This window comes from Zootoca vivipara, chromosome 15 (genome assembly GCF_963506605.1).
Source record: "Zootoca vivipara chromosome 15, rZooViv1.1, whole genome shotgun sequence".
NCBI classification, from domain to species: domain Eukaryota; kingdom Metazoa; phylum Chordata; class Lepidosauria; order Squamata; family Lacertidae; genus Zootoca; species Zootoca vivipara.
Window position 1 is genome coordinate 14,310,634 of NC_083290.1, and position 27,689 is coordinate 14,338,322.

At 46.0% G+C, this 27,689-nt stretch overlaps 2 protein-coding genes across 7 annotated transcripts; one reads left to right on the forward strand and one right to left on the reverse strand.

The window, feature by feature from the left end:
- Window positions 1–416: 416 nt before the first annotated feature.
- LOC118096984 (ribonuclease pancreatic) lies at window positions 417–8,607 on the reverse strand. Its single transcript, XM_035139495.2, has 2 exons — window positions 8,406–8,607; window positions 417–1,930 (listed from the first exon to the last, which is right to left on the reverse strand). The coding sequence occupies exon 2, from the start codon at window positions 1,913–1,915 to the stop codon at window positions 1,304–1,306; it is 612 nt and encodes a 203-aa protein (XP_034995386.1). The 5' UTR covers window positions 1,916–1,930; window positions 8,406–8,607; the 3' UTR covers window positions 417–1,303.
- On the forward strand, window positions 8,267–27,647 carry LOC118096983 (TATA-binding protein-associated factor 2N). Of its 6 annotated transcripts, none has more exons than XM_035139487.2 (16): window positions 8,269–8,444; window positions 11,032–11,071; window positions 12,989–13,040; window positions 14,554–14,644; window positions 14,731–14,842; window positions 15,653–16,011; window positions 16,247–16,358; window positions 21,572–21,606; window positions 22,260–22,292; window positions 22,968–23,077; window positions 24,068–24,197; window positions 24,758–24,868; window positions 25,065–25,152; window positions 25,792–25,880; window positions 26,006–26,090; window positions 26,914–27,486. In XM_035139487.2, exons 1-16 carry the CDS (start codon window positions 8,435–8,437, stop codon window positions 26,951–26,953), a joined length of 1,497 nt encoding a protein of 498 aa, XP_034995378.1. In that variant the 5' UTR covers window positions 8,269–8,434; the 3' UTR covers window positions 26,954–27,486. The 6 variants fall into 6 exon arrangements, with proteins under 6 accessions (XP_034995381.1, XP_034995383.1, XP_034995378.1 ...); XM_035139488.2 differs by having other exon boundaries at window positions 15,656–16,011; window positions 26,914–27,478; XM_035139490.2 differs by lacking the exon at window positions 14,554–14,644 and having other exon boundaries at window positions 8,267–8,444; window positions 12,942–13,040; window positions 14,690–14,842; window positions 26,914–27,647.
- Window positions 27,648–27,689: the final 42 nt, after the last annotated feature.

A 27,689-nucleotide genomic window follows, 5' to 3' on the forward strand; every position in this document is an offset into this window, starting at 1 on the left:
GGAGGAGGGCGGGGCGCCGCGGCGCCTGCTTCCGATAGGATGGCGCCTTTTACAGCCCCGCCCACCGCCACCCCACGTCCTCGTGGAAGGAGACTCTCTCGCTCCCGACGGGCTAAGGTGATTGGTGGGAGGTGACGTCTATCCCTGTGGTAGTTAAAGGGGAGGGACGTGGCTGAGGGAGAGACGGGTTCCTTTGGGGTGTGGTTAAGGGAGAGGCGTGGTCAGTGACGGAGAGAAGTTAAAGGACAGGCGAGGCCACTGAGGGCGTGGCTGACAGGAGTTGGTTTCCCAAGGGGCATGGCTGAATGAGAGAGATTCGTGGGGGCGTGGTTAAATGAGAGCCAATGTCTATGATTGGCGTGGCCACAGTAGAGGCGAGGCTCTAATGGGCGTGGCTAAAGTAGAGGCGAACGCTGAGATGGCTCTTGCAACACTATTTATTGTATTTTCGGCATGTATTAAATTTTGCCTTCTGCTTGGCTTACATCCATTTACTTTGTTAACAATGCCAGCCTTCTTAACTCACAGAGGTGATTTAAATCGTCTCCATGTAGGTGACCTTGCAAGGACAAAGACCCAAAGGAAGAGGCTCAACAATCACCACCCATTGCTGGGTGAGCAAAGGCAACGACATACATTTCATTGCAGATCCTGGGCTAAGTTGTCCCTGGTACATTCGTGCAACCTTTTAAGTTACATACAGGCAAGTTCAAAAGTTCAGTTTTCTCCTTAGGTGTATTGGATGTGACGAGACGGCCCCAATTTTCCAGAGGTGGAACCCACTCTACTTCCCTCTTTGAATAATGTTGGGGGCAACCCTCAGTCTTCAGAAAGGCTGGCCTGATACCATAAATGAAGTGCATAGAATCACAAAAAATGTGCCAGTTTAGAACTTATTTTATTGAGTTATGCAATAAATGTAATTTGAAAAGATCAATAACTATTTTCTTCAATAGTTCTTGCAGCAAGAGCTAAATACTCGAGGGCATCTGCTTGGCCACCATGATAACAAGATGCTAAACCAGGTGAGCCATTGGCCTGACCAGCAGGTGGTTCTTATGTGAACATCTGGCTGGCCATTGGTTGGTTGGAGGATGCTGGTCTAGATTTACATTGGTATTACCCTGCAGAGCTCCTTGGATCTTCTCAGAAGAAGACACTCACTGTGTAAGCATGGCAACAGAAATTGTAGGGCTCCCTGGCTTTCACCATTTCCTACCAGCCCTGCACTCTTGAGTCTTCCACAGGAGCCTGACCAGAGGAAATGCAGCAGAGACAAGCTTGTCTTCCAATAATTTGCTTCTTAAAGGCACCAGAAGAGGACAAAGGAAAGAAACAGCAGCACTCCCCCCAAACGCCCCATGCACAAACATCCCTGCCCTCGAATCCAATGGGCACTTATTACACTTGCAGAATTAGATGGTTTCTTGGTTGGGTTCAAACTCGGCTGCTTGTCGCCTGGCTTTCCGGCAGCTGCATCGGTGAGCGTCCTCTCCAGATGGACCGGCCGGCCATTTTGGTCGCAAGCCACAACAATGTATCTCAAGCTGCTAGCTTCCGCCACGTATTCACAGTCGTTCCCGTGTTCCTGAGAGAGCCTGCAGTTTGTGATGCGGAACTTTTGGGGGCTCTTTTTGTATTCCTGGTTTCGGATCACGTATGGCTCCCCCGACGTGCATGCTTGGTCGACGACTTGCTCGGGAGCATGGATGAAAGTGTTGAGCCGCTTGCACCCGGTGTCGGTCTGGGAGATCCGCTTGTTCCGCATCTCACTGTTGCATTGGTTGTGGTCTATGTGATCCAGGAACGTGACGTGCTTCCTCTGGAAGGCCTTTGAGCTTTGAGCATGCGAGACGCTGGTGGTGGAGATGGCGAGGAGGAACAGGCCCAGCAGAGGTGCGATCCTTGAAGCCATGCTGTCCGGCCGCACCTGCAGGGTTTGTATACGTACATCTTTAATAGAACTGTCATGAGACACAGGGCAAATCTGCAGCTTTAACAGACTTTCGGTGGGCTGTGCCCAGCAATAGTCTTGCAGGGCAGAGACTGCTGGAACTTCACAAGGCACAAGCATCCCCACGTGCTTTGCCCAATCCCCCTGCCTGAGACACTTATAGGAACATAGGAAGCTACCTTATACAGAGCCAAACAATTGGTCCTTCCAGCTCGGTACTGCCTACATTGACTGGCAGCAGCTCTCCAGAATTTCAGGCAAGGATCTCTCCCATCCCTACCTGGAGATGCCAGCTGGGATTGAACCCCTGAGCTAGGGCTCTTCTCATAAGGAAGAGCTGATGCTTAAGCATTTTGCTCTTTTCCGCTCTTGACGCTTTTGTGGAGAATGCTCTTTGGCTTTTTGGCAGGACCATGGATATTTTAAATACTTTTGAAATATTAGGGTTTTTGTTTTCAAATTTGTGTTCTTTTGTATCTATTTATTCTTTGTAAGCCGCCTTGGGGGGGCCTTTCCCTTCAGCCAAAAGGTGGTATATAAAGAAACAGAACGCTGCAAAGTAGACCCGTTGAAAGTAAATGGTTACGACTAACTTGGTTCGCTTAGTTTCAATGGGTCTGCTTTAAGAAAATTCATTTCACAAAACTGATGCACAGCTCAATTGTAATAAAACAGAGTTGCCGTATTTCAAGAGATATCAATCCAGACATTTGTTGAGCATTTTTTGGGCGATCGCCAAAAAAGTTGTTGAGATTTGGGGGTGCAGAGTTGTTGAGCTCGCCCCCCCCCAGGTATCCACCACTACCAAGCCACCTGTGCCAAACCCATAGCCAGAGCCTGAATCCGAGCTGCCAGCACACAACCCCCCCCAAAACCCCCAGACATTTGCTTTTATATTTAAAAATCCCCCCAGATAGGCATGTAGGCCCCCGCAAAAGAGGACATGTCTGGGATTTCCCAGACGTATGGCAACTAAATAAAATATCCAAGAGGTTTACAAAAAGAATAAAACAGTGAAATGATCAGTTAAGAAGAACTACTAAAACATTCAAAAATAATTAAAACTAGCTATACGCTAAACATTATACATGGCTGGAAAGGCAAAATGTTTTTAAGAGGCACCGAAGAGAGCACAGCAAAGGCACGGCTACCTGTTGTCAATAGGCAGGAAGTTCCACAATATAGATGCTTCCACACTAACAGGGCAACGTCTTACAAGTGCGGAATGATTATTGTTACTGGCGCTGTGGGTTAAATCACAGAGCCTAGGGCTTGCTGATCAGAAGGTCGGTGGTTCGAATCCCCGCGATGGGGTGAGCTCCCATTCCTCGGTCCCTGCTCCTGCCAATCTAGCCGTTCAAAAGCACGTCAAAGTGCAAGTAGATAAATAGGGACCGCTACTGCAGGAAGGTGTGCTGCTCTGGTTCGCCAGAAGCGGCTTAGTCATGCTGGCCACATGACCTGGAAGCTGTACGCCGGCTCCCTCGGCCAATAATGCGAGAAGAGCGCCGCAACCCCAGAGTCGGTCACGACTGGATCTAATGGTCAGGGGTCCCTTTACCTTTACCTAATAGAAAACTCAAGTGGCCAAGTGTTGACTGGACTGGAGTCTAAATGTGGACCACTGAGAAACCAGTGGGCTGCATCAGAATATTTCTGCAGGAATGTGGAGCTTTGCAGCAACACAAAAATAAAATAAAATTATGGAAAACAAATGAGAAAGCCAGTCCCACCCCTTCTTAGAAGCCGAACCCAATGAGGACTGCGTATCCAGCAGCCATGGAATGCTGTGTGTCAGCTGGAAAAGGAAAAGACAGGGAATGGTCTGCTGAAGGAGAGCTTGGCCAGCTGGCTGGCACATTAAACAGGAGCACTCCTGAAGGGAGTGCTGATAATGCTGCAACATTTTGTTGCAGGAGGCACTTTTGCTCAGTGCCAAGGTCCCTTGCAAAAGAAAAGAAAGCAGAAAATAACATTTGGGGGCGGCCGGGGAGGGGGAGATTAATGGAATTATGGAATTGTAGAATTGGAGGAGACCCTGCAGAAATACACAGCAGCCCGAAACAGGGATCAAAGCTGCAGCCTTGGCATTATCAGCACCATGCTCTAACCAACTGCGCTATCTAATAAAGGGAAAGAGAGAAGAAGGCAAAGCACACAGCATGTTCTTGTCCCAGCATTGCAAATAGCTTAATTCCTTCCTGATTTGTTGCTACTGCCCTCCCGGCGAGAGAGAAGCCATCTTTGTTCACATCAGCAATGATGGGGAAAGACCTGTTTTCTTAAAACAGGGAGAGTGTTACTCACAATTTTCCCTGAAAGTCCGACAGGAAACAGACCCTCCTCTTCTCCGAACCTACAAAGGGGCTGTTCTATTTAGCCCCTCCAGTATTCTGATCCAGTAGGAAGTTAGATTCAGGAGGAAAGTGAGCCTGTGGATTCTCCCATCTCTCAACTAGCAGTCTGCTTGCTGGAACTTGACTCCCTTCCACTCCCTCTAAACTTTGTGGCTGATGAGTCATTTATTTGCATGCCTGCACTTCGTTAGGGTGGTTTATTATGCCCTGCCCCTCAGGCATCCACTCAAAAAGGCTTAAGACAGCATTTGTTTATTTATTTATTGCACTTCTGTTCCACCATCTCTCTCCAAGGAGCTCAAGGTGGCGTACATGGTTCTCCTCCTCACCATAGGTGAGGATGAGAGAGTGAGGCTGGCTCCCAAGGTTACCCAGTGAGCTTCATGTGGCCAAGTGGGGATTTGAACCCTGGTCTCCCATTGTCCTAGTACGACACTCCAGCCATGCTATGCCATGCTGGCTCAACTACAATTGACGCTAAAACAGAATAAAATGCACTTAATGTGATTCAGCCCCTCCCTCTAATCACCTTATACCGACTTTCATGAGAGTAAGTCCCCTTGAACTCTGTTTTGAGCAGAGCTCTATTCTATCAATAATGCCATATGTATCTTCACAAAAATGACGTTTTCAGAGGCGTGCAACCACCACCGAGAAGTCCCTCCCCACCACTACCTGCCAGCCTCATGGTTCTTGCCGCCAGGGCAAAGAGCAGGACCTCTCCTGATCTTACACTTTGGGCAGATCCATACAGGTGCACAGAGTCCTTCAGATCACATCATGGTCCCAAATCGTCCAGGGCTCTAAAGACTCAACACAGCACCTTTAAATTGAGCCTGGAAAGGTAAGGTCGCCAATGTAGCCAATACATTTTGCCCTCCATGCCTCTCTGTGTGGCCCTCAGAACTCTTCTCCAGTTTTACCAGCTCAATTTTTGCTGTCATTTTATTTTTTTAAAATAGTATATTTTATGCCACCCTTCCTCCAAGGAGCTCACAGTGATTATGGATCACCCACCCACCCAGTCTATCTTCACAACCACCTTCTGAGGTAGATTAGGTTAAGAGGCATTGACTGTGATGCAGCTGTTAAAAGCACAGGAACTAGATTTGTACTATTAATTTATGGCATTATGATGGCCAAGAAAGCTACACCTTTGGAATTTCTATCTGTTGTAAAGCTGCTAAAGGCCCCAATAACCTTGCCTGTGGGGGAAGAGAGGTGACAGCTCTCCTGAGGCATGCACCCTTATTGCTAGGATGTGTGAGGGAATTGCTCTTATTACACAGCCAAATGCACTCTGCACACTGTCAGAGACACTTTATTTACTACAGTTTGGAAAGTTGTTTGTTGGTCCTCTATTGATATGGACACTTCTTAAGATATCGTCACTTAATTTTGCTTCATGGGTCCCGAGGTTAAGGAAGCAACTTTCGTCTTTGCTTGGATATAATTGGGTATAATTTTGAATCGAGATATAGCAAACAACCTTTCATGGCTGCACTAATTCCAACAGCCGATATCAACTTTGTACGGATTTTTGGGTTTCTTGCCATTTCCAAAGGAATGTCTGGTATGAAGCTGCTATTTTCACAGATTCCCTGTCATTCAAATCTAAGCAAGCTAAAATGGTTTGTGCATCACACACACTCCCTGGTGAGGCTTAATATCGCAGTTTCACCTCTTCACTAATAATGGGGACCCAGTGTGTAGTGAAAACAATAGAATGGGGAAAACCAGAGATCTGTTCAAGAAAATTGGAGACATGAAAGGAACATTTCGTACAAAGATTACCATAATCAAGGACAAAAGTGGTAAGGACCTAACAGAAGCAGAAGACATCAAGAAGAGGTGGCAAGAATACACAGAGGAATTATACCAGAAAGATATGGAGGTCTTGTACACCCTAGGTAGTGTGGTTGCTGACCTTGAGCCAGACATCTTGGAGAGTGAAGTCAAATGGGCCTTAGAAAGCACTGCTAATAACAAGGCCAGTGGAAGTGATGATATTCCAGCTGAACTATTTAAAATTTTAAAAGATGATGCTGTTAAGGTGCTACACCCAATATGCCAGCAAGTTTGGAAAACTCAGCAATGGCCAGAGGATTGGAGAAGATCAGTCTACATCCCAATTCCAAAGAAGGGCAGTGCCAAAGAATGCTCCAACTACCGCACAATTGCGCTCATTTCACACGCTAACAAGGTTATGCTTAAAATTCTACAAGGCAGGCTTAAGCAGTATGTGGACCGAGAACTCCCAGAAGTGCAAGCTGGATTTCGAAAGGGCAGAGGAACCAGAGACCAAATAGCAAACATGCGCTGGATTATGGAGAAAGCTAGAGAGTTCCAGAAAAACGTCTACTTCTGCTTCATTGACTATGCAAAAGCCTTTGACTGTGTCGACCACAGCAAACTATGGCAAGTTCTTAAAGAAATGGGAGTGCCTGATCACCTCATCTGTCTCCTGAGAAATCTCTATGTGGGACAAGAAGCTACAGTTAGAACTGGATATGGAACAACTGAGTGGTTCAAAATTGGGAAAGGAGTATGACAAGGTTGTATATTGTCTCCCTGCTTATTTAACTTATATGCAGAATTCATCATGCGAAAGGCTGGACTAGATGAATCCCAAGCCGGAATTAAGATTGCCGGAAGAAATATCAACAACCTCAGATATGCAGATGACACAACCTTGATGGCAGAAAGCGAGGAGGAATTAAAGAACCTTTTAATGAGGGTGAAAGAGGAGAGCGCAAAATATGGTCTGAAGCTCAACATCAAAAAAACCAAGATCATGGCCACTGGTCCCATCACCTCCTGGCAAATAGAAGGGGAAGAAATGGAGGCAGTGAGAGATTTCACCTTCTTGGGCTCCTTGATCACTGCAGATGGTGACAGCAGTCACGAAATTAAAAGACGCCTGCTTCTTGGGAGAAAAGCAATGACAAACCTAGACAGCATCTTAAAAAGCAGAGACATCACCTTGCCGACAAAGGTCCGTATAGTTAAAGCTATGGTTTTCCCAGTAGTGATGTATGGAAGTGAGAGCTGGACCATAAAGAAGGCTGATCGCCGAAGAATTGATGCTTTTGAATTGTGGTGCTGGAGGAGACTCTTGAGAGTCCCATGGACTGCAAGAAGATCAAACCTATCCATTCTTAAGGAAATCAGCCCTGAGTGCTCCCTGGAAGGACAGATCGTGAAGCTGAGGCTCCAATACTTTGGCCACCTCATGAGAAGAGAAGAATCATTGGAAAAGACCTTGATGTTGGGAAAGATTGAGGGCACTAGGAGAAGGGGACGTCAGAGGACAAGATGGTTGGACAGTGTTCTCGAAGCTACGAACATGAGTTTGACCAAACTGCGGGAGGCAGTGCAAGACAGGAGTGCCTGGCATGCTCTGGTCCATGGGGTCACGAAGAGTCGGACACGACTAAACGACTAAACATACATACATACAGTGTGTAGTGGTTACAGTGTTTGGACTGGATCCAGGTTCAAATTCTCGCTGTCATAAAGATATTAGGCAGAACACTATCTCAATTGTAACCTACCTCACAGAGTTGTTGTGAGTAAAAAAATAAAAAGGCGGGGGACAGACTATGTATGCTGCCTTGAGCTCCTGGGCAGAAAGCTGGGATATTAATACATTAGAACATTTCCCCTTCGCTTTGAAGAGCCTCAAAAGCTATTATTTCATTGATCCCACAGTGGTACATTCCTTTCAGTCCCTTCCTCTCCTGTACACCAAGGTGGTACAGCCCGCTTTGGAACATGGAAGGAACCTTCCCCCCCCCCCCGCCCGTCATCGATTGGAACAATATTATTGCTCTCTCTCCTCTCTCACACACCCCCTTGCAGGGCGTCGATAGGTACGTTCCAACACGCCTATTTATCTCTTTCCCCCCCATTCTTGCGCGCGCTGTACAGTTGGTAGGCGCCGCCCGCTCTGATTGGCTGCGCCGCCCCGCAGCCGAAGCGACGGCGGCGTAGACAACGCTGCTGTTGCTGCCGCTGCTGGCGGAGTCAGTCAGTCAGTGAGTGGCCGACGGAGCGGGTTGTTCGGGGTCTTGCGTCTTTCCCCCGCTCCTCACCTCTTTCCCCTCCGGGGTCGCTGACCGGGATGGCGTCGGGTAGGTTGCCGCCTCCCTCGCTGGGGGAAACCGGGGCTTGAGACTGTCACTGAAGGGGAGGCGGGAGGGGGCGTGGCCTCTGGGAGGCGGGAGGGATCCCAGCGGGTCTGGCGGTTGCCATATTTGAGAGGGTTGCGCCTGCGCAATGACCCCTCCCCCAAGTTCCAGGCCCTTTTGGGAAGGGTTGCGCTCGACTGACCCACGAGTGCGCCTGCGCGCTCGACCCGCAGCTGACTCGTCTCACGTGCTCAAGGCCCCTTGGGACTATTCTTGGGCTGTCGAGGCGTGAGTGGCGCCTAAGTTTGTAGTTTATTTATTTATTTTTAATATATATCGAATATATATATATATATATCGAAGAACGATATATAATAGCAATATTATTATTTTATTTTTAAAAATAGTAATAAAAATGTTGTTGGCAATAGTTCTGCGTTTTACACCTTTATAGTAATATTTCGCAGTTTTTATGTTTTTTGTAATTTGGGAAAGGCAATACAGTAGTTTTCCGCTAGTGGGTCGGGATAAACTACTGTACTGGGTCACGTCTGATACAAGGTGGGTCGCAACAGGAGCACCACTGCCATGCTAATACTGTATGTTTAAGTTAAGGTGGGTCCTGGATCTGAAAAGATTGCAAAGATCTACCCCTCTCTCAGCCTCAGCCCTTCAACTACAATATAGTCCTCCTATCTCCTTCCACAAGCCAGGGTCCTCCGGATGCTTGCTGGACTGTAGGTCCCAACATCCTTGACCGCTGGCTTTGTTTGCTGGGGCTGATTTAGTCCAAAACATCAGGAGAGCACCAGGTTTGGGAAGGCTGCTCTTAAGCGTTAAGGATGATGCTGGCTACTAATGGGGGATGCTTATGAGGCATATGTGCTCTTGCTGTTTGTGTGGAATGTTTGGCGATGGTCAGAGCATAGCCATTTCCAAGCGGCTGTTGCAGTCTTGAAGTTCCTTCGCAGTGGGAGTTCAAGTTGGAAATAGGCTTCTTGTAACTGAAGGGAGGAGAGAAGCAAAACAGTTTTTGGAAACAAATTGCAAACTTCTGCCGGGCACAAGCATCTTTTAGAGGGTTCTGTGGCTGTTCACCATGGCTAGCCATGCACCTATATTAAATAGCAAATGATATCCAAGATGAGCTATTTATAGTTGTAGATACTGCACACATCATTCACCGTGTCTGAAATAATGCTCATCACAAGTACCCACCTGTGTTCTCAATTGTTAATCTCCAGTTGCTGACATCTCTAACAGAGGATCGAAAAAATAAATACCTAAGGCAATGATTGTCAAGCGCTGTGAACTTTGGCCCCACATCTGAACTTCCTCTATCTTGTGTCCCCCACCCTTTCAACCCCAGCACCAACAATCTTTTCCACAGGTGAACGTGCTGGGATTTTCATGTTCTGTTCTGTGCAGAACTGCAGCTGCATGTGAGGGTCTGTGGACTGGGATATTTATCTAAGACTGGCTTTAAAGGAGGGTCTCTCCTAGTCTCTCTTAAAAACACGTACAGGGAACTATGCTTGCAATAAGGCTGGGTCTCTTTTAGAATTTCTTCCCATTATCAGGTTGTAATGGAGCAGGGAACAGAGTTACTGTCACTCCAAAAAGTCCAATATGAATCCATGATGGTCCTTTGCCAGTGGGCATTCAGCCACCCACACCCCTCTTTCCATTCTTGACAGAAGGAAAGCTATACCTGCTTTGAGATCCGGTCATTCCCTGCTACTTTTTGCTTCCCCTTCAGGCGTTCTCCCACCTCTTGCAAGGTTTTGGAGACTATTGCCATGTGTTCGCCTCTACATTGTTCCATCCTTATTTCAGACATTGTGATATATTGTGATGTTTAGCTGGTGATATATTGCGATACTGAAAAACCAGATATTACCCAGCCCTACCATGTACTTTTTTTAATATGAAAAATGGGTAGTGGTGGAGCAGACAGAAAGCTAGAGGCCAAAACCATCACTCAGCTGTGTGGAATAGTTCTTGTACTCAGAACAATTCCCTAGACTATGAATTCTTTAATTCTACATGATTGTCTTTTTACACTTGACTCTATTTGGTGGCTTTTGGGGTTCTAGGAGAAGATCCCATCAAGCCTGAATGTTAATTTTCATTTGCTTGTAGCTCGGGCAGTTTTTCCTGGTATTGGCAGCCTTGCTTTGATACAATTTAGAAGTCCCTAGTCACAGCCATATCATAAAGTTAAAACACATGGCTTCCCCCACAGAATCCTGGGAACTGTAGTTCAAAGGCACTGGGAATTATAGCTCTGTGGGGGTAGTTTACCCATGCTTCTTTGGGGATCACAGTTTGCTTTAAATGGATGGTATGGATGTGATGCCCTGCTTCTAAAAGCAGATGAGCAGCATTGTAACACACATTCCTCCCTGCAAGAGAGCCTACAGTCATCTGAACAGAGGACTTCCTAAGAGGTTGTGCCAGCTTTCGTTATGTAAAATAAATTATTGAGCTCCTCATCACAAATAACCAATTCATCATAATTTTTGGCTGAAAAGTTCATTTCTTATATAAGTGCCTACTTGGAATTTATTTTTGTTTTTGTTCCTTTAAGATTCTGGAAGTTTCAGCCATTCTGGAGATCAGCAACAAAGGTATGCATATCTTATGATGATACCATATAGGGCTTAAACCTGTGGAGAAAAACACAAGAACCCCCAGGGTGTAATATGTTGCTATTTTCTTGAGGCTTTTTGGAGGGTTTGTAGTTACCATTCTGCCTCTTTCTTTTGGAATCATTTTCCTCCATCCAAATTCCCACATGCAGAGTTATAGTTTATGTCCAAGCCATTTCTGCTACCCTCCCTTTTGCTCAGTGTATCCATTTAGCCTCCCCTGTCCCACTCTCCCAACCAGGTAAAAAGAACAGCTTGTGTGCTTCCTCACTGGGAAATAAGTACAAATACCTGTCCCTTCTACCCCTTTCTCTCTTGCCTGATGCATTATTACTTTACAGTACCTTATTTAACAAGATTTATATATCACTTAATCAGAAAAACCTCTAAGCGGTTTACATAAAAACAGTATAAAACATTCCTAAGAAAATACTAGTAAAATCAAACTTTAAAAAGAAAGGGACATAATAACTTTTATCAAATATAGATAAAAACAAAAGTTTAAAAACAAAAAATATATCATAAAATTGCTCACCTGGATAGGTTTGCTTAAACAAAAAAAAAAGGGTTTAGCAGGCTTCAAAAGCAGTACAACAATGATGCCTACCTAATAACAAGAGGTTCAAAGTTTCAGAGAGTAGGTGTCATGCTAAAAGGGTAGATTCCTTGCAAATGTGTAATGAACATTATGTGGAATTTGTGAAAGTGCCATTTCACATTTTGAAGCAGTTGAAGGGGCATGATTGCGCTAAGGCAGTCTTTCAAGTAAGCTCGTCCCAAGCTGTTAAGGGTTTTATATACTAACAGTATTGATTAAAATGACTGGATGCGCCCCCTTCAAACTTTTCATTTGGATGACGCAACTAAAGTGGTGATCTATAAAGTAGCCTCAACTGCTGTGGGTAAAATTCAGATCTAGTCACAAAGTGTGTGTGTATGTCTAAATCAAGGTTTGTTTTATTGCAACATGGGAAGCTGTCATACTGAGCCAGACCATTGGTCCATCTAGTTCTGCATTGTCTATCTACACTGATTCACAGTGGCTCTCCTGGGTTTCAGGCAGGAATATTTCCCAAGCCTACCTGGAGATGCTGGGGAGTAAATTTAGGACATTCCCACATTCAAAGCAAACACTCCACCACTGAGCTACGGCCCTTCCTTAATGTAAAAAATAAATAAATCTACATATGGTGCAGATTGAATTGCAAAAATAAGCCAGACCGCTGGTTTGGTTTCAAATGCCTAAAGCTGTACAAACTGGAGAGAGAGATAAGTCTGTGCTGAAGTGATGTCTTAAGTGAAGGCGTTCTTTGCAAATTACTTCTGAGGCGAAGTTGGTCCAGTGGGAAATTAGCGCTTATTGACATGCTATAAAAGGAACTCAGTAATTCCTCTAGAGCTTTCTCCTTCCCCTGGTGCCCTTCAGATGTTTTGGATTACAACCCCCATCTGCCCCAGCATCGTACAGCTTTGGTGACAGGAGATCGTGGGGGTTGCAGCCAAAAACATATGGAGGCACCAAGTTTTGAGAAGGCTGCTCTAAAGAGCCCAGGTGCATGTTTTTCCCCAAAAAAGAGCAAAGTGCCAGACCATGTGCCACATCTGGATAGAATGCATCACCTAAGATTTCTAGAGCCACAGGTTTCTATGCTTTCTGCTGGTCAACAAGAACACAGTTATGTCGCTGCAAGAACAGTTTGTGCCCTTCCCCAAACTTCAGGTTCTGTGGATAATGTTTGTGTGTCAGAAGTTGGCTTCGGTTCACAAAATCTTAAGCTGCAACAAAGAACTGCTCTTTAAGATTCTGCAGGATGCTCAGATAGATGTTAATTCTTCTTTTTGCCCCTAGGGAGGTGCTGTGTGGAAATAACACTTATCTGCCACCTTCTCTTCCAGCTACACAGGATATAGCAATCAAGGAAATCAAAGCTATGGACAGGCACCACAGGTGAGACAAATGACCGCTTTTGTGCTGCTTTAAAAAATAAATAAAAATAAATTGCAGCATCAGTTTCTTTATGACAGGATCATGGTGTAATCAATGTCTTTCTTGGTCCTCTTGAGAGAGATACTGCTGGTATTTGAGTGAACTTTGTGGGAAGAAAGATCAAGTGTGACTAATGAGATACAAAAGGAGGAGCCCATTTGAGATTTAGACTGCAGAATATCTACATGTGGATTGATAGAGTGCTTGCCATTAAAAGCAAGCACGATCTCACTCTATCATGAGTTATTCCTCATGTTATAGTAGAGTGGTAATGGTAGAGTGGAGAGACGCGGGTGGCACTGTGGTCTAAACCACTGAGCCTCGGGCTTGCCGATCGTAAAGTTGGCAGTTCAAATCCATGAGATGGGGTAAGCTCCCGTTGCTCTGTCCCAGTTCCTGCCAACCTACAAGTTCGAATGCATACCAGTGCAAGTAGATAAATAGGTACCACTGTGATAGGAAGGTGTTTCTGTGTGCTCTGGCACTTGTCATGGTGTCCCGTGCATCAGAAGCGGTTTAGTCATGCTGGCCACATGGCCCAGAAAAGCTGTCTGCAGACAAACGACCTTGACCTGAAAGTGGAGATGAGCGGTCCACCCCATAGTTGAATTTGACTGGACTTAACCATCCAGAAGTCCTTTACCTTTACATTTTGTAGAGTGGAAAGTCCTTCCAGACCAGAGTTGAATCTGTGTCAGTGTACTAGAAGGCTGATTCTCCTGATGTATGATTTACCCAGGCAACTAAGCTGCCATGCTCCTCACATCACATGCAATGTCAGGTATAGGGCATATGGGCATGGCTGGGCCAGAACAGCCTGTGGAGGCCTGGGAGAGGTCCTGAAGGTTCTCCGCTCCTGTGATAATTGGTTGGCGGATTGGTGCTGCCAGCTACTCCACACTTCAGAGGGTTCTTTTTCTTGAGCCACGTGAACAGAGGTAGGCTATAGCTTGCCCTGTTCAGCCTCCTCAACCTGGGACTGATTGATGTCACAATCGCATTTATATCCCACTTTTGTGTGCACATAGTTAGGGTGGTTGTTACACCCCAGCCCTTCTGCCAAAATGGCATGAATAAGATTTGTACCTTGCAATATAATAAAGCAAACAGCAAAACAAAATGGTAAAGCCAGTGAGTGAGGGGTAAGTGGGATACAATTATTTGGAAAATATAAACCCTTAAGAAAAAATAAAGTAGGATACCCATTTAATCCTCACAGCTGCTTAGAAGCATATTTTGGCTTCTAAGTTATATAAAACGTAATAAATAACAACAACCCTGTATGGTAGGTTAGGCAGGGAGCCTGTGACTAGCCCAAGGCCACCCACTGTGCCTTGTGGCTAATCGGGGGATTCAAACCCAGGTTTCCCTGCCCAAAGCATACTGCTGTAGTGGCTGTCTTGGTTTAGTTCCCTGGTCTCCACAAATGCCTGTGGCCTGACTTCTCCTTTGCCCTCTTCCTGTTCGATTGCAGGGCTATCCTGGCTATGAGCAGAGTGGGGAGAGCTCCTCTTATGGGCAAAGTTACGGAGGCTATCAAGGAAACTATGGACAGACCCAGACAGGTTTGGCTGAGCATGCTGACATTTTTGTACGTGTGCACTGTTCAGGGGCAACCGTTTACCTAAAGCGTTCCCTGTTGGATCTTCAGGTTACGGGCAGAGCGGCCAGCAAGGATATGGGGGATATGAAAATCAGAACCAGAGCTCTTACAGCCAGGAGTCTTATGGCAGTCAGGGGCAGCAGAAAGACCCATCAGGCAGGTAAGGAGTCTGGCTTATTTTACCTGAATCTGATAAAAGTACGTCACTAATTTAACTACTGTACTAACGTCGTCCAGCTACAACTGCTGTACAGTTCTCTGTGTTGCAAAGCAGTGAAAACTTGTAGAAAGATGAACTCTTTAACTACTCTTTCTTTTGCATTGGCATCCAGATTGGGGGGAAAGGGGGGATTCAGATTAATTCTGGCTTTCTTAGGCTTTTGCTGGGCCAATTTATATGCCTGCAATGAAATATTCATTGTTCTCTGCTAGTTTCGGGGGGCGAAGATTGCTGGTGTAGATTATTGGCTGGGTGAGTTAAGCTGGGATTTTGCTGTCGTTACTATATAAGCAGAGGTGATTGTGGCCGTTACGAATTGGTTGTGATGGGGTTGGTAGAAATTGGAGTTGAAATTGGGCTGATAGAAATTGGAGATTTTTACAGAGGTTGGATGGTCACCTGACAGTGATTCCTCAGCAGTGGTTCCTGCATTGTAGTTCAGTGACAGGGCATTTGCTTTATGTGCAGAATGTCCCAGGTTCAATCCCCAGCAACTCTAGGTAGGGCTGCGAAAGACTCTCTGTCTCAAGCCCTGGAGAGTGGCTGCATTTCACAGTATACAGCTAAATGAGCCAGTGCTCTGACTGTATTGAGCAGCTTCCTGTGCTCCAGGTGCCAAAAAAGTGTGCTGCCGTGATCTGAGTTGCCTTTGATTTGACTGCCGTGTGCTGTATATGCATTGTCAATAAGCCAACGAAACACCTGCACATTTCGGTCATGCTTCTTCATCAGTTTTCTCCTCTGTTTCAGCAGCAGGACTTCCTACGACCAGAAGTCCAACTACGGGCAGCAGCCAGGTTCATATAACCAGTCCTCAGGTTACAGCCAGCCACCAGGGTCCTATGACCAACTGTCCGGGTACAGCCAGCAGCCGAAGCAGTTTGACCAGCCGTCGGGCTACAGCCAGCAGGGACAGCAGCAAAGCTCGTACGACCAGCAGTCAGGCTACAGCCAAAACCGAGGGTCCTACGACCAGCAGCATGACTTGGGGCCACAGCAAGGCTCCTACAACCAGAAGTCCAACTATGGGCAGCCGCCAGGATCGTACGGCCAGAACCAGCCGTCCTACCAGTCCCAGCAGAAGGAAAGCTATGCCCAGAACATGCAAGGTAAGCCTTGCACAGGCTTCCCAGAAATGTTTAATGAAAGCAGCATCACATGCTTCGGTAGCCTATAATGCTCCAGGGTCACTTAGGCCACATTTACACCATACATTTAAAGCACTATGATACCATCATGGCTTCCCCCAAAGAATTCCGGGAGCTGTAGTTTGTTAAGGGTGCCTAGTTGTTAGGAGACGCTTTTCGTATATCAGTCCACAGTAACTGCTTTGTAATTCTTCAGATGATCGACGTGAGAAGAGTAGGTATGGTGAAGACAACAGAGGCTATGGTGGGCCCCGAGGAGGTGGAAGCAGGTTCGATTCTGACAGCAGAGGTCCGATGTTGGGCTTAAGGTAAATGATTTTTACACTAGTAACTGCAGAGGTTGTATGTGTGGCTGCCTCTCCCACTATTTTCCAGGCTTGCTTGAGTGGATGCTCATGCAAAAACCTTTGAACTTTTGAGATTTCAAGGCAGTGGATTTTCTTCTTCTTCAAGCACTCTGTGATGGGTACTGCCTGAAAACTGAACATAAATTGGTGGGAATGGCATGCAAACCAAGATTCTCCATTGTAGAAATGGAATCTCTTTCTGCAAGATAAAATAATTGGGTATCATGGGACACCTCCAGTGCCTGTTTACCAGTAGGATCCAGCCATACTTTCAGCAAAGAATTCGGCTACACTTGTTTGTTCATTTTAACAAGTGAGGCAATGATTCTTCTCGGCTGACAGGTGACAACTTGTTCAAACTGTCCTTCACCTTTTAGCAGCACCTTGGCCTGATTGTACCATGAGAAAACCAAGTCACACAGCTGTTATAAGCCCTGTTCAGGCATTTATGACTTAAATGATTCCAGTCAGGCTCCCTGGCCTTACCCTGCCATTCTTCCTTGCTGGCCCCATTGTCCACAGTATTTGTGGGTCAGCAATCTAAAGTGTGAACTTGATAGTGCCGGGTTTTAAGTAACATGGGGAACCTATGTCTCTCCGCCCCCCCCCCCCGCCCACTATGCGTGGACAGTGAGCACTCTGGGGTGAGGTCAGTAAGCATTGCCCCACATTTGGAATTGTGCAAGTCCTGAAAACCCCAGCAAGGCTACGGCCACCAGAACAAGTTGAGCCAGGTTTTTTTTCTCTTCAGTTGGCGACTCTGGTGGGCATTGAGCTGAGACACCCATAAGCTTGGGCCTATGCTGGGATTGGCTGCTGGATTTTCCCCAGGCCCAGTTCATAAGGTCATGCCAACTTTTTGCCCGATTTTACACCTCAGCAAGCCAAATGGATGAACACTCTTCCTTAGGGAAATGATTTAAAGCCGAGCATACAAGCCCTGGCTGCTGTGTTCCTAAGGCTATATCAGCATGATTTAGTCAAACATTTCTGACTGTTAAAGACAACATGATGTCAAACGATACTGAAAATATAATTAATAGTTGTTACTATTGTTTATGATTAGCATGCATTCCCTTAAATTATGTTACCAGCTAAGATTCCCAAACCCAACTTAGGACGGTTGATTTCCAGCTTGATGAAGCTCCGTGAGCTCTGTGGAGTGTTTATGGCAGGCAGGGATATACTGGCTTTCCTGCCCAGACAGAAGGGATTCTTTGTTTGTCTATGTGGCTGGCTATCTGTGGCCAGTTTCTTACCAGAGCAGAGTCTAGTAAAAGCAGGCTTGTCACATGACAACTTCAAGGCAGGCTATATCTGCAGTGCTGGAAGCTGCCTCATATGTGAAGCCAGTGGTGGGCAATAAATGTTTCCACATTGCTCAACAAGATTTGCAGTGGTGGCTGCTCTTCCAAAGAGATTAGAATAGATGTGGGGGAACCTCAGGCCTCTCAGTAGCCCCACTCCACACACCCCTCTAATTCTTTCCCTTGACTGGAATGTGTCCATTAAATTGTGATTATTCATGCTTGGGTGGAGGATGAAGAGAGGTTTGTGTGTGTAGAAATGTCTGGCTTTAATGTGGCTGGAAGGTACCCTATTGCCCAGAGGTCCACAGCCTTCCTGGTCCCATTCTCTTTCACGGCTGCTTACCCCTGTGCTTGCTACAATTGGCATGTGGCCCCTGGGATGTTGTCTATGAAGAGGTGCAGCCTTCTAGCTGGGAAGGGTTCCCTGCCCCTGGAATGCAAGGTTGCATCTAGACAGGCCATGCTGGAGAGAGGTCGCATGCCTGATGAGATGTGACAGGCTGAAGCTCAGGTTGCCCATTGATGCTTGTGTAGGAAATAGGGAAAGGGGGCAGAAGCTTGGCGGAGGACTACTTGCCATATTGCACCTCTGCAGGTTCTCAAAAACAAGGTATAAAATAGAACCAGATTTATTAAGGTGAGGCAAAGCTGCCTATGTGTTTCCTACCCTGGTCCTTCGGTCAGGGGAGGGGGCCAAATGCAGCCCTCTGGGCTCCTGTACCTGGTTCACAGGACTCTTTCCAAAACACATCCTTTTCCTCAGCCAAACCCCATCTTCCCCAGCCCTGCATCATACTCTCCTTGAACGTTTTTGCCTGACTGGAATGTGTCCCTGAACTCGTGCTTGCCTGGGTGGGGGATAGAGAGGGGTCTTGGTGTTGAAAGGTACCATCTAAAGGTAAAATGTACATCTGTTGCTCTACCCACTTTTGCCTTTGCCCTTCCCACTGGTGCCATTTGACTCCTAGAGGGAATGTGGCCCTTGAGAAGAACCAGTTTCTTCACCCTGACCTTTGGTGCTCCACCTGCCTTCTCTGCAGCTGAATCTCCTGGCCACCAGGGTCAGGGAACCCGGAGCTTTGCAGGTGTTCCTGGGCTGCAGCTCCCATCATCCCTGACCATTATTCATGCTGGCAGCAGCAGGCTCTTCCCCCCTCTCCCCCCTCCACACACCTTGCTTTAAATTACGCACTGATGAATCCCTTTACCTGCAAATTTTGGAGTTAAGTACTGGCTTACAGTTTAAATTTAAATAAGAATAAATAGTGTGCCATTTGGTGAAATAGGTCTCTACCAGACAGGAGTTAGGGAACGTTGGTTGTGCTTTGCGGCCACGTGGGACTGCCACTGGCTGGAGTCTTGTTTGGGTGGAAGGTGAGAAGGCACTGGCCCCAGTTAAGCTGATGATGGAAGAGGGCCTTGCCTTCTCGCTCCCTCTCTGACTCACGTTGCCTCAGGTTAAAGTGTTTGACAAGCCCTTATGGGAGCTTAAGCTACGAAGTGCGGCTGGACAGAAACCAGGCGCTGCTACTTGAGGACAGAGGAAGTGTGTATTTTGGTGGCACAGAAAGGAAAGGGCAGTGGTTCAGAAGCACTTGGTTGTAGCTTGCTCAGGTTCAGAGTGGAGGAGTTGTGCACATGGGGTGGGTGGCATAGTTGAGTGCAGTAGACCACAACTATTAAAATAACCGTCTATAACCGGATACAATTTCTGTTGTGTGTCAGTATCTCTAAATATAAACCTTCTCTGATGTCCAGCAAACCTCACTGGCGTTCTAGACTTTAAGGCCACATTCGCACCATGCATTTAAAGCTCTATGAGACATGTGTTTAAACAGTCATGTATTCCCCCAAAGAATTCTGGGAGCTGGAATTTCTTAAGGGGGCTGAGAGTTGTTAGGAGGTCAGTATTTCCCCTCCCACAGCTCCCTGTGAAAAGGGAGAATTGTAGCTCTCGGAGGGGAATAGGGGTCTCTTAGCAACTTGCAGCCCCCGTGACAAACCACAGTTCCCATAATTGTTTGGGGGAAGTTGCAGTGCTTTAAATGTACGGTGTGAATGTAGCCAATCTTTATTATTTCTTACTGAGAACAATTTCCCCCCCAATTTACTTGGATCTGGATCTACTCGTATTTTTTAGAGCTTTGAAAATCTGAATCCTGTTTTTTAAAAAAAGCAAAAGAAAGCCTCCAGAACTTGGAGGGGGGCAGCCATGACATTCCCAAACAAATATGGCAGCCCTGTGTTTGGTTCCAAATGTGACCTCTCTGTTTATAAGACTTGGAGTCACTGTTGCAATGTAGGTAAGGCTTGAATGAGAGCAAAGGTTGGCATTCTGAAGCTTATTTCCTTGTTCCCTTCGCATATGTAAAATAATTCCCAAATAAGGAATGAGTCTGCTCATGAATGTAGGCTATATCCACATATCCGTCAAATCCTTTTTTTTTCCTGTGAAGCATCTTCTGGATTGGAGTTTAAAAACTGGATGTATTTGTGGTCCTAGATTTTAGGACCAGAATTATTTATTTGCATTGTTTTATCCCACCCTTCCAAGGCACTCTGGGTAGTTTACAAGCTTCCCCTTCCTCCTTTTTTGTTTTATCATCACAGCAGCCCTGTGGGTTAGGATAGGCTGACAAATAGTGACCAGCCTCAGCCTGAGAGAGCATGAGAGATCCATGTTCATGGAGAGAGCTTCATAGGCTGTTGGGGCTTTGAACCTATATATTGAACCTAATCCGAATGCTGTGCTGCAAAGCTAAGAATGCAGATTTTATTGGAAGCCAGAGGGTGGCATTTTTCCAAACTCGTGAAAGGCTGTCATTTTAAAAAATGAGCCAGAGTATATTTTACCCCACCCTTCCTGCTATGAGTTCAGGATGGCACATAGAGCTTTCTCTTCTTGTATCCTCACAACAACCTTGTGAAGAAGGTTGGGTTGAGAGGGAGGCTTGGCCAAAAGTGAACTTCATGACTGATGCAGATTTTAGCCCAGGTCTTCCTTGTCAAACACTGTGACTGCTAGTCCAGACTAACTGTTGTTAGCCTAGAAACAGTCTCCCTCTTCCCCACCCCTCACCCCCCATGCATATGCACACCCACACACCTTTTGCAATTACTCAAGTGGGTAGGAAAGCAAGCAATGATTGAGTGTGAAAAAAGGAAACCCACACTGTTTGGAAATTCAACTGTGTGCAAAGGGAATTCTGTGGTAAGCGATTTTTAAGCATTTACTGTAGGATGTTCACTGGTGGCAAGCATTCTCTCTGGCTTGTGCCCTTGTGAATAGAAAACTGCATTATTCTTTATTTCTTTATCATGCACCTGCTGTCTATATAGTGCGCATAAACTTCTGCAAAGGACAGATCAGACCTTTCCCCTCGAGCGTATGCACAATTAAAAATATACACAACCCTCCCCCAAAACAAAACCCCATGATCAACTAGTCACAGCATATAAACTCCTTGGTCTGAACAGAACCCATGCTTTGTTTAGGACAGAGCTCAAGAAACAAACCCAGTGGGATGGTGGCTGCAGTTCTGGTCTTCACATGCACACCTTTTGAGCACATCCCAGGTTTAAATGGCATCTTACAAATTACTGCTGGGATTTGGGGCTGCAGAAGTGGGCCTGGGAACACCTGCATACCTACCCTCTTCTTTTAATCAATGAAACTTAACAAGAGTTCCAGAGCAGGAGCTGAGCACATGTTATTTATTGCTGAAGGAGGGTGTGCCAATTCTTAGGGGATTCAGCATTCAGCAGCTGCACGGTAACATTCAGTAAGTGTGGCTTTTGAGCCCTTGGGCTCAGGGTGTAGAGACTTTAAAAGAAGGAATCATTTCTTCAATTTTTCCTCTACAGTGGTGGTGACCGAGGTGGCTTCAAAAATTTTGGTGGTAAGTGCTGAGCATCGGAAATAAAACATTTCAGTGGAAATTCTACATTAAAAGGCCAATAAATAAATAACAGTCTTTAAAAGCCACCAAATACCATGTTCATTAGAAGCATTTTATTTTTTTGTTGTTCTCTTTGTTTTCCCTCTTTGGGCTAAGGCTGGTGTGTACGTGTGCTTTAAAAGAAAAAGAAAAAAGTTGCTCGTAATAACAAAGTTAAAAACCAGGATTCCGGTTTCTTTTCTCTTCTTTTTGACCATTTGCATGAAAGGATTTTTTGGTAGTTCCTTTCCTTGCCACTTAGTGGCACGTAATGCAAAGTTCTGCTAAGCAAAACCTACCAATGAAAGAACAGTCGCGGCACACGACTTGAGATGTGGCCAGCCAGGGCCCACAAGATGACCCCCGACCCCATAAACCTTGGTGGCAGATGCCACAACCTTCGGTTTTTTAAAGAAGACCGTGACCAGTTTTCTTCTTGATGCACCTTCCTTCCTTTTTTATCATCTCTTCTAAATCTTGTCTCGGCTTAAGGGTTGTTGCATATATACCTTTTCGTTAATTTAAAATTCATTTACATTGTCGGTTTGTGTATCATCAGGTGTTTGTTTTTTTGGCTAAAATACCCTTTGGTTTTTCTCTCATCCATTTCTCAGGTCAGAGGGATTATGGGCAGAAGCCAGACACAGGTAAGCACATCAGCATATAGCTCCACAGCCTTCTGTTATTTCCTTCACTTTCAATGGCGGCACACACCAGTCTTCCTCTTCAACGGGGAGGTGCACCAATCTTCTTAGGTGCTTTATGTTTAGCCTGGCAAAGACAGGACTTGAGAGCTGATGTAAGAGGGCTGTCACATGGAAGATGGAGCGATCCTGTTTTCTGCTGCTCTAGAGGGTAGGATCTGAACCCAACTGATTCAAATGACAGGAGTGTCTGACTAAACATTAGGAAGATCTTTCTTAGGGTAAGAGCTGTTTGACAGCGCAGTGGGCTCCCTCAGGGGGTGGTGGACTCTCCTACACTGGAAGCTTTGAAACAGATTTTGTATGGGCACCTGACAGTGATTCTTCAGCTGTGGTTAGTGCATTGCATGGGGTTGGACTAGATGACCCTTGGGTTCCCTTCCGGCTCTACAGTTCAGTTATTCTATATCCTAAACTTAAAATGAGAAAGTTCTCTGACACAACTTCCCCATATACACGCAGAGCTTTCTATAAGATAGTGGGCTGTTGCCGATGAGCCTTGCAGATGCAATGGTGACTGTTCTGACTTGAGCAGCCTTGGAAATCTGTTCCTTCTAGCTTGGCCCCTGCAGAAGTTATTTCAGGTTCTCAAATAACTCTGGCTCCTCTGTGATGTAGATTCGGAGTCTGACAACTCTGATAACAACACCATCTTTGTACAAGGACTGGGAGATGACGTTTCAACAGATCAAGTTGCCGAGTATTTCAAGCAAATAGGTGTCATTAAGGTGGGTGAAGTAGTAAAACTACTTACCAGAGAAACCTGGTAAGATTGTGGGGGCGATGCCGTTGAGGCAGGTGATGGTTCATAACAAAATCCTCAAATGGATAAAAGCAAGGGACGTCTCCTAAATTGGATGACCAATCAGAAAACTGAGGCACTTCAGGTTTCTGATTGGAGCATACTTAAGGTTGGACTTGGTGGGTGTCCATAATTGTAGGGCAGGCATCAGACTTTTTCTTTACACACAACACCCTGGTGTTGGTGCTTTAGCTGTCTGAATTTGGTCTCTGACAATCTCAGGAAGTCACTGGTATGGTGGGTGTAGGAAAGCAGCTGGCATTTCTGTCTCGAGTCCAAGAAGTTAATTATACCTTCCCACTTCATTCCTTAACTGCCATGGATTCAGCTAGAAGTTACTCTTGTCCCTGTAGGACTCGGGTGGTGATGAACTCTGTTAACCAGCTCCCAAAATCTGTCTGGGTTTCCCCTCTTCACTGTCACTTGGCCTCTGTTTTTGATGATGAAGTTGCTTGCTGGATCTCTGCCAGTGGAAGTTCCTAAAGTGAAAAGACCAAAAGACTTCCTGTCCATATGGAGACCCATCACCTATTAGCCTCCGCTCAAAATTTTCGCTTGCACCAGTGTGCACTTCCATTGCAAAAACGTGACTGTTACATGGTTCCAGATATTTATTTGATGTGTGGATGGAGATTCACCCCTCTGGCACCCAACAGCTTTTCTCTAGTTGCTGGTGCCCCAGAGCAGGAGGTGCAAGCCTTCTTAGGTCAGTAGCACTTTTTGGAAATTTGAGGGAGTGCCATGGGCACCAGTCACGCAGTTTGTGGCTTAATCTGCCATGTCTAGACAATCAGAGAAAGCCAGAACCATAACACTGTGTGGTCGTGCCCCACATTAGTCCCCCGCAACCAATGCCAGGCACAGCAGTTCTGTGTTATATGGAGGGTGACGACATGCCTTTCTTTTTTCTCCCCAGACTAACAAGAAAACTGGCAAACTTATGATTAACCTTTATACGGACAAGGATACTGGGAAGCCAAAGGGCGAAGCGACAGTGTCTTTTGATGACCCGCCGTCTGCTAAGGCAGCCATCGACTGGTTTGATGGTAAGACTGGCCTCCTTCCTCTCAGTAGCCAGTGCGTGATTCCCCTCCTCCTTTTTATGCAGCAGTCTTAAAACAACTAAGATCAAGAGTGATGGGGAACTGGAGGTTTCTTTCACAACAGGATCTGGAGAACTCATGGCCTGTTTATTTGCCCTGCTCTCTCTCCCTCCTCCTGGCTCAATTAAAGGTTCTTGTAGGCACCAACTAGCTTTACTTTATAGCATATAGTCCTTGAGACGCAAGATGTTGTAGTACAACATCTCACATCATCTACAGCCAGCACAGCCCATGTTGAAGGATAGTGGGATTTGTAGTCCAATGGGAACCAAAGGTTGAGGAAAGCTGCCTCAAATTTTTGGAGCTGTTTTTTTTTGGGGGGGGTGAGAGAACAGGGAGTACATATCCTCAGGCAAGTAACTGAGCTTTTAGCCATCTCTCCTAGGATTCTGTGATGGAAGGTTTCTTTTTCATTCTTGTGCCTGGGCAGCTGTAGATTTTTCTTTCCTTCCTCCTTCCTTTTAATTAAAAAAATTAGAATTCTTATAAATGTTTTTTTGCAGGAAAGGAATTCAACGGCAGTGTTATCAGAGTTTCCTTTGCAACCAGACGGCCTGAATTCCTGCGAGGAGGCAATGGAGGTGGTGGTGGTGGTGGTGGTGGTGGTCGCCGAGGTAGGAACAGAACCGCCTCCCCGGTTGTCTTTGCCTGTGATCCAGAGGTGCTGTTATTTCGAGACTGAGCGTGGGAGCAACTTTCTCCCCCAAATCTGTCCCTCTCTCTGGAGCAGGGAGCAGAGGGCATTATGATGCTTTTCGGCTAACACACATGTGTTTCTTTGGTTTAACTGCAATGTATTTGTGACGGCAGGTTCCCGAGGAGGTGGCTTCGGAAGAGGTGGCGGATTCCAGGGCCGGGGCGGAGAACCCAAAAGTGGCGACTGGGTTTGCCCCAACCCGTAAGTTCCCATCCTTAGGCCTCTATCTGAATAAGGGCTTCATCTTCTTCCATGTTGGGACATAGGAAGCTGCAATGCAAGTTGAGCCATTGATCCATCTGGCCCAGTGCTGTGTAGGCTGACCAGCGGTGGCTCTCCTAAGACCTTTCCCAGTATTGCCAACTGGTACTGGGCTTTTTTTACCTGGAGATGCTGAAAGTGGAACCAGTACATGTCCTGTTCCACCACACTTGACCTATGGAAGGCATAGGGTATTTGTGACCCTCCAGATGTTGTTGAACTTGAGAGTTGCGTCATCCCTAATGCACTGGCTGGGGGCTGAGTCCAGGTTAGGTTGAGAGTGAGTGACTGCTTCAAGGTCACCCAATGGACCGAATGGCCAAGTTTCAACCCTGGTCTCCCAAGTCCTAGCCCAGCCAGGATTCTAACCACACTGGCTATTATTTTTATTGCATTCTGTTTTATTGATGGTATTTGTAGTCTGCTCTTCCTTGTATGTTTTCAGTCGCAGGGCTGGAAACAAAAGTAATAAAAATAAACACAATATACAAAAATCGCGACAACACAATTTAGCATTTCCAAGTCCCCCCCCCCCAAAAAAAAATCCAGAGCACTTTCTAAAGCGCGTGTTTCCTTCAGGAGCTGCGGCAATATGAATTTTGCCCGTCGAAATTCCTGCAATCAGTGCGATGAGCCCAGGCCAGATGATGGGCATCCGTCAGGAGGAGGTGTGTAAAAAAAAACAAAAAACCCCAAAGCAAACCCACAACGCCAGAAATGGGGTGGGGAGCAGGATGCCACAACTTGGAGAAAGTGTTCCCTTGTGTTGCTCATCTTGCTTTCCCCCCCACAGACTTCCGTGGCAGGGGAGGCTTTGGAGGCGACCGGGGATTCAGAGGCCGCAGAGGCGGTGGCTTTGGCGGAAAAATGGGAGGCCGGTCAGTGCTGAATTTATTGTACTTATTGGAATGGCCAAAGGGCATGTTAGATCTGGGAATTACCCAAATCAGTATTCCCCATCATTGTGTCTTCGGCCACATTCACACCCTACATTTAAAGCGCTACGATACCAGGGCTTCCCCCTTCCAAAGAATCCTGGGAGCTGTCGTCTCTGAAAGGTTTTGAGAGCTGTTAGGTGGCCCCTGATTCCCCCTTACATAGCTCCAGTTTCCCAGAGTTCCCTGAGACGAGGGATTGATTGTAAAACCAACCAACCCCCCAAAAGCAAGTGTTTTTCATGGAATAACTTAAAATATTCAGAAGAAGGAACTGATAAAAATAAACAAGCTTTATAAAGAAGTAGACATAGTAAAATGAACAGTTTTAAAAACAAAAGTGTTATGTCTAGATAGGCCACAGGTCAGGAGATGCTGATGATCATAATGATTTGTTACCTTCACCAGCAGGTCCCGGAGCGGGTTGCAACAGTTTTAAAATTCAGTTAAAAAACACTTAAAATTCAGTTAAAAACAGTTAAAACATACTACACCCACAAGCATAGGTTGGGTCCTGGAAAAGCACATCTCAGGAGTCAAAGGCCAGAGGAAGGAGATGAGAAATGGGAAGTTCTTTGGAAAGGTCAGGCTTGGCTTAGGGTGCCTTGTCCACAAATTTACACCTGGCCCACTGAAGCTGTCCAGACCTTTACTGCTTGCAAGGGTGCCAGCGAGGTCCAGAGCCCAGGTGGCTGGTTCTAGGGTGCAGTCACTGGACAGGAAGGTATTCGGGTTAAAAAACCAACCTCCTTTCTTTCTCTTGCAGAAATGACTTCAGAAGCGATCAACGCAACCGACCCTACTAAGAAGAGCTGTGAAGGTCCCCCCCCCTCCCTACCCCATCTTTCTGACGGCTTTTCACAGCAAACTTTGCTGAGTTTCGCCTGCTGCTTTATACCCCACATGGCCTCTTTTGGATAGTGGAATTAAATGTGAAATTGGATTTTTTTTTTATTTGGCGGGAGGGAACTTGGGCCAGATTCCTCCCCCTCCTTTTTTATTTTACTTTTAAAGCAAGGGCATCAAATTTTTCATCTTCTAATTTCCATCATTCTCCCACCACCTCCAACTCTCCATCACCTAAAAAAAAGAAAGAAGGCTCTCTCTTCCACGGGCTGTTGAAAAAAAGAAGGAATGAAATTGTAAAATATTTGCCAAAAAATCTGACATGTTTTATAATTCAAACAATAAAAGCTGATTGTTTATTTGTGACATTTTGCCTGTTTTCCCCACCCTTATCCGGGAACCTCCAGCAACCCCTGTGTGTTTAGGAAGGAAGTGTTGAACTGCATGGATACTCGGGACTCTGCAGAATCTGTGTTTAAAGCAGAAAAATATGGAGTGGGAATAGCTGTATTTGGCAGTTCATCTAAATTTGGCAAAGTGGCATATATTACTGTAACTTTTAAATTTGCAAGTGGGAGAGAGGGAGAGGCATTAAGCTGTAAGGGCACTCGCCTCTAGAAATGTTACTAGACATTGTCCACATACAAGTGTATATTTTCACTCAAAGAGAACAAGAAACTCCTGAGGGGGGGGGGG

Excerpts from the sequence above, each read along its gene's own strand:
- LOC118096984 (XM_035139495.2), bottom strand. The coding sequence starts at position 1,915 with ATGGCTTCAAGGATCGCACCTCTGCTGGGCCTGTTCCTCCTCGCCATC.
- LOC118096983 (XM_035139487.2), top strand. Across the intron at positions 25,153-25,791 it reads GACTGGGTTTGCCCCAACCC|GAGCTGCGGCAATATGAATT; the intron begins GTAAGTTCCCAT and ends TGTTTCCTTCAG. Across the intron at positions 25,881-26,005 it reads TGGGCATCCGTCAGGAGGAG|ACTTCCGTGGCAGGGGAGGC; the intron begins GTGTGTAAAAAA and ends TCCCCCCCACAG.